Genomic DNA, 4,256 nt, shown 5'->3' with positions numbered 1-4,256 from the left:
CCCCCCCCCCCCTCACACCCAACAGACCCTCCACAGCCTCACCCTATGCGCTGAGTCAGCGGCGTGATTGGCTCCCGCGCCACCAGGGCGGCCATGCGGGCGTCCCTGACCATCAAATTTGTGGCGCAGGTGTCCTCGTCCAGCAGCAGCAGGCGGGACCCGGCCTCTAGCGCCTCCTGGGGTTGACGACACGCGGCGTATGCATCGAGTAATCAATATATGTGTGTACACTATATTTATATACATGTATATGTATGCATATGCACATGCACGTGTGTGTGGGGGCTGGAGGAGGGTGGTTGACATGTGTGCGTGTGCGTGTGCAGGAAACGGGTTGAACGAGCGCTTTGGGGCTTGCGGGGTTGCGCGAAAGGACGCGCGCATGTGTGGATCCTCTCGCAGGCGCGCAGTGCCGAAGGACAGTGTGCGCAAGCCGCCATCCTCCCGAGAAAGGAACGCAGGGCCGCTGCGCTGCCCGCACAACACCATAGCAACCCAGCGCTCGCGGAGAGCGGCGCCGAAGGCCCCGCCCCCGCCCCATGCACCCCCTGCCCGCCGCCCGATACCCGCCTGAATGTTTGCAGCCTGGGAGGTGGACCCGCTGGCGTCGTCGCTGCGGAACGCGGCCGTGTCCCTGCCGCCGGGCAGGTCCCCTATGAAGGGGCGGATGTCCACGCCCTCCACGCGGCGGCCGTCCTCCGCCCTGATCTGGGATTTGGGGCAAGGTTTGTATCATTGAGAGAGGTAGTGTGTTGTTTGTGTGTGTGCGCGTGCTTGTGTGTGTGTGTGTGACTGCGTATGTGTGTGTGTGTATGTCTGACTGCGTGTGTGTGTTTGTGTTTGTGTGTGTGTGTGTGTGTGTGTGTGTGTGTGTGTGTGTGTGTGTGTGTGTGTGTTTGTGTGTCTGCGCAGGGTTTTGACGGTTGAGCGGGATGCTTTGAGGCATTGGGGCAGATGTGTGTACAGGTAAAGGGGCCGCAGCCCCAGGTGCGGAGAGCGACAAGGCAGAGCAAGGTTTGGAGATGCGGTGCTCCTGCTCTGAGGTGGCGGTTTCAGTCACAGGGCTGGCGCAGAACAGTGGCGCCTGCGCCTGGACGATCGGAAGCGGGGCCGCGCACAAGCGCCGGTCCAACCGCCGCAACCGCCTGCAACCGCCCGCAACCGCCGCTCGCCTTGACGCAGTCCTCCAGGGACACCACCAGCTCCCGGCCGTCACCGGGCACCTGCCGCGGGTGACGCGGCGCGGGTGACGCGGCGGGGGCGACACGGGTGACCGCGACAGGTGGACGTGGGAGATGACATCATTTGAGGGGGAGGGGGTGATCCACGGCGGGCAGCTGCGAGAGCCCGTGCTTCGCTCAACAGCCGCTGCTCAATAGGCGCTTCTCTTGCTGGGTGTTCGTCTGAAAGGAGCAACCACTGCATCTGCCACCTTTGGGGGCGTGGCGCACGATTGGTGCATCGGGCAAAGCCACTGGAAACCCCTGACAGTCCCGCGCAGCATCCGGTTTCACACATCCCACACATACTGCGTTTGTGAGCAGTCGTGTGTTTGACATGGGAACCAACAGTCGCACTGGGAGATGTGATCCCTCACCTTATTGTAGCAGCCGACCTGGATGGCGTCCAGCAGGGTGCTCTTCCCGTGAAACCCGCCCCCAACAATAAGCGTCACCCCCGCCCTCACGCCCAGCCCCCGCACCGCGCCGCGGTGGGGCGCGGCCAGGGTGACGGCGAGCGGGTCGGGGGCCGAGAAGGGGACCGCGGAGGCCGCGGGCATGGGCGCGTCGCTCGCGCCGCTGCAGGAGTTGTGTGGGGCCGGGGAGTCCAGCGCAGCAGGGGGGGGGTCAGTTTTAGCAATGGTGAAGGCACGAATCAAGGTGCAGGCGGGGCTGCAGGGTCAGATTTGATTTGTTTCCAGGCGCGAGGGTCGGGGGAAAGCGGATCTCGTGCGCGTGCCTTGCTTCTTGCTGCTCTCTGGGTCGTGACTTGCGCGCCTCAGAGCAGCCATGCACCGCAAGCCTCCCGCGCCCCCCCCCCTCTGCGGCCGCGCGCCCGCACGCGCCTGAGCCGCGGCAGCACTGAGCCGTCCCCCACGAACGCCACCAGGCCGGCCGCGGGCAGCGCCGCCCTTAGCGCCTCCGTATCCTCCACGACCTTGGGGCGTTTGGTGATCGAATGGCACATGGACGGTGGACAGGTAGTGGAGCGCGCGCGGGAGCAGGAGTCAGGCAGCAACCATAGGTGTTTCCAAGGGAAAGGGGGCAGGGGCGCAAAACGCACATTTCGATCTGCAGAGCTATGCAGCGCGAAACCGCGCCGCACTGCATCTGCAGCGGACAACGGGCGAAAAGAAGGCAGCCGCAGGAGCGGCATCCGCCAGGCTGCCTGCACAGGCACGGCGGGCCCGCGCCTCGACTGGCCGCGTCGCCCCGCGGCCGCCTGTTTTAACTTCTAACATCCACGGCTCGGGCGCCGCAGTCACCTGGATGTGGTGCCAGATGGCGGCCTGATCCTGCCGCGCGTACAGCAGCCCCTGCTCCACCCACCTTTGGGCAGCAGGACGGCAGAGGGGGGCGCGGCTCGTCGCTCAGAGGGGGGCGCGGCTCGTTGCACCCGGCTCGCTGCGCACGTGCCTGCCCTTGCCGACACGAAGCAAGCCAGCTCATTTGCCGCCGCGAGCCTGGAGCAGCGGCACGCCCATGCCGATGCAGGCCTCCAACTGGCGGGGGCGCGTGTCGCCCACCCGTTCTCGCCGCCAGGTCCCCCGCCGACTCAGCGGCCCCGCCGATTCGCCCGTGTGCACGCCCTCGCTTCCTTATGCCAAGCGCTCACCCTGGCAGGTTCTGCACCAGAATCTGCGCCGCCCACTGGCCCATGATGGAGCGGCCCTGCGCCGGCAGCCCCACAGTGAAGCGCGCCTCGAGGGTGCCGTCTGGCAGCAGCAGCACCGCGCTGCGCTCCAGCACATGCTGGCCTGCGTGTGTGTGTATGTATGTTTCAGTTTATGTGTACATGAGCATATGCATGTGTATATGTGTGTGAGTTTACATATGTGCGTGTGGGATCGCGCCTGTCATGCAGGAGGCCCCCGTCCGTGTCGGCGCACGCGTGAGCGCGTGCTTGCCGCAAAGACGCTAATTCATCGAACATAGAAGCAAGTACTTGACATTGAGACAGGCGGCAAGCAGATGAGGACCCACTTGGCGCATCCATAGAGACGTCCCCGCCTTTTGCGCCATGCCACCCCTGCTGATTCTGTATGTGCGCACGCGCATGTGTGCATGAGCACGAGGGGTGATGCACGGAAAATGTATGTGTGAGTGTTTTGAATGTGTGTGTGTGTGTGAGCGCGTATGTGCGCGCGTTTGTGCGTGTATGTGCACGCGTGCGTGTGTGCTTGTGCATATTTGTGCTTGCGTGCTCGCACGTCCAGGCATGTTTGGGTGTCTCAAGACCTGACACCAAGCTGAATCGCCCCATAAGGGATGCCGGGGGCTAAGTCTGACCATGCCCATAGGGTCGCTCCGGCGGCACTGCAGCACCGACGTAGGACTGAAGCCCCCCCACCTGCCGTGTGGCTGTGTTGGCAAGGGAAGCGAACCGCCGCGCCAGCCAGTCGCACAACGCCACTCGGCGCACGCGGCTGGACCAGAGGTGGCCGGGGAACCCGGCTACGGCGGCCGGCACGCGCACGCGCAGGCGGCTGGGGGCCGCGTAAGGGTCGCCCTGTGGGGATTGCAGCGCAAGCACTGGGCTTGGGGGGAGCTGGCGCGTCCGGAGGGCAGCACCCCCGGCTTCACCGACCAGTGGCGAACGACCTGCTGCCCAACGCGTCCCGACCGCCCGAGCGCGCTGGGGCTGCGGATGCTGCTGCGGCAGCGCTGATCGGCCGGCGGTGCTGGGGCCGGCATCCGTTTCTGCGCCACCGCTGACCGGGAATATGAGCCACCGGCGTCAAACCCACTGCCACGACGTCCATCCGCCATGCACATCGCGCTACCCCGATTTTCTCATGCCTGCTCGTATCACGAATGCTGAGTCAGCGCACTGCACTGACCAAGTATCGGCTCGGAGTGCGCTGACTCAGCGCGTGCTGACCTGGACGTGGTCGACGTGCAGCGTGAAGCTGGGGAAGGTCCAGGCGCCCTCGGTGTCGCGGTAGGCTTTGTAGCCCTTGCCGTCCAGCCGCTGAAGGGTGGCGCGCAGGGCCTGGGAGTCGCCCTTGGGGGATGAAAGGCCGCAGGGACGGGTTG

The 4,256-nt window shown here is 65.4% G+C and overlaps 1 protein-coding gene across 1 annotated transcript; it reads right to left on the bottom strand.

The window, feature by feature from the left end:
* Positions 1–38: 38 nt before the first annotated feature.
* Positions 39–3,216, bottom strand: MNEG_12867 (hypothetical protein; the record flags this gene model as incomplete). The annotated part of the gene is made up of 8 exons (XM_014038660.1): positions 39–176; positions 496–708; positions 1,119–1,223; positions 1,598–1,799; positions 2,102–2,157; positions 2,486–2,549; positions 2,836–2,977; positions 3,204–3,216. The coding sequence occupies 8 exons, from the start codon at positions 3,214–3,216 to the stop codon at positions 39–41; spliced, it is 933 nt and encodes a 310-aa protein (XP_013894114.1).
* Positions 3,217–4,256: the final 1,040 nt, after the last annotated feature.

This window comes from Monoraphidium neglectum (genome assembly GCF_000611645.1).
Source record: "Monoraphidium neglectum strain SAG 48.87 unplaced genomic scaffold scaffold03483, whole genome shotgun sequence".
NCBI lineage: Eukaryota > Viridiplantae > Chlorophyta > Chlorophyceae > Sphaeropleales > Selenastraceae > Monoraphidium > Monoraphidium neglectum.
The sequence above is the reverse complement of the archived record's forward strand: the minus strand, read 5'-3'. Positions and strand labels throughout refer to the sequence as shown.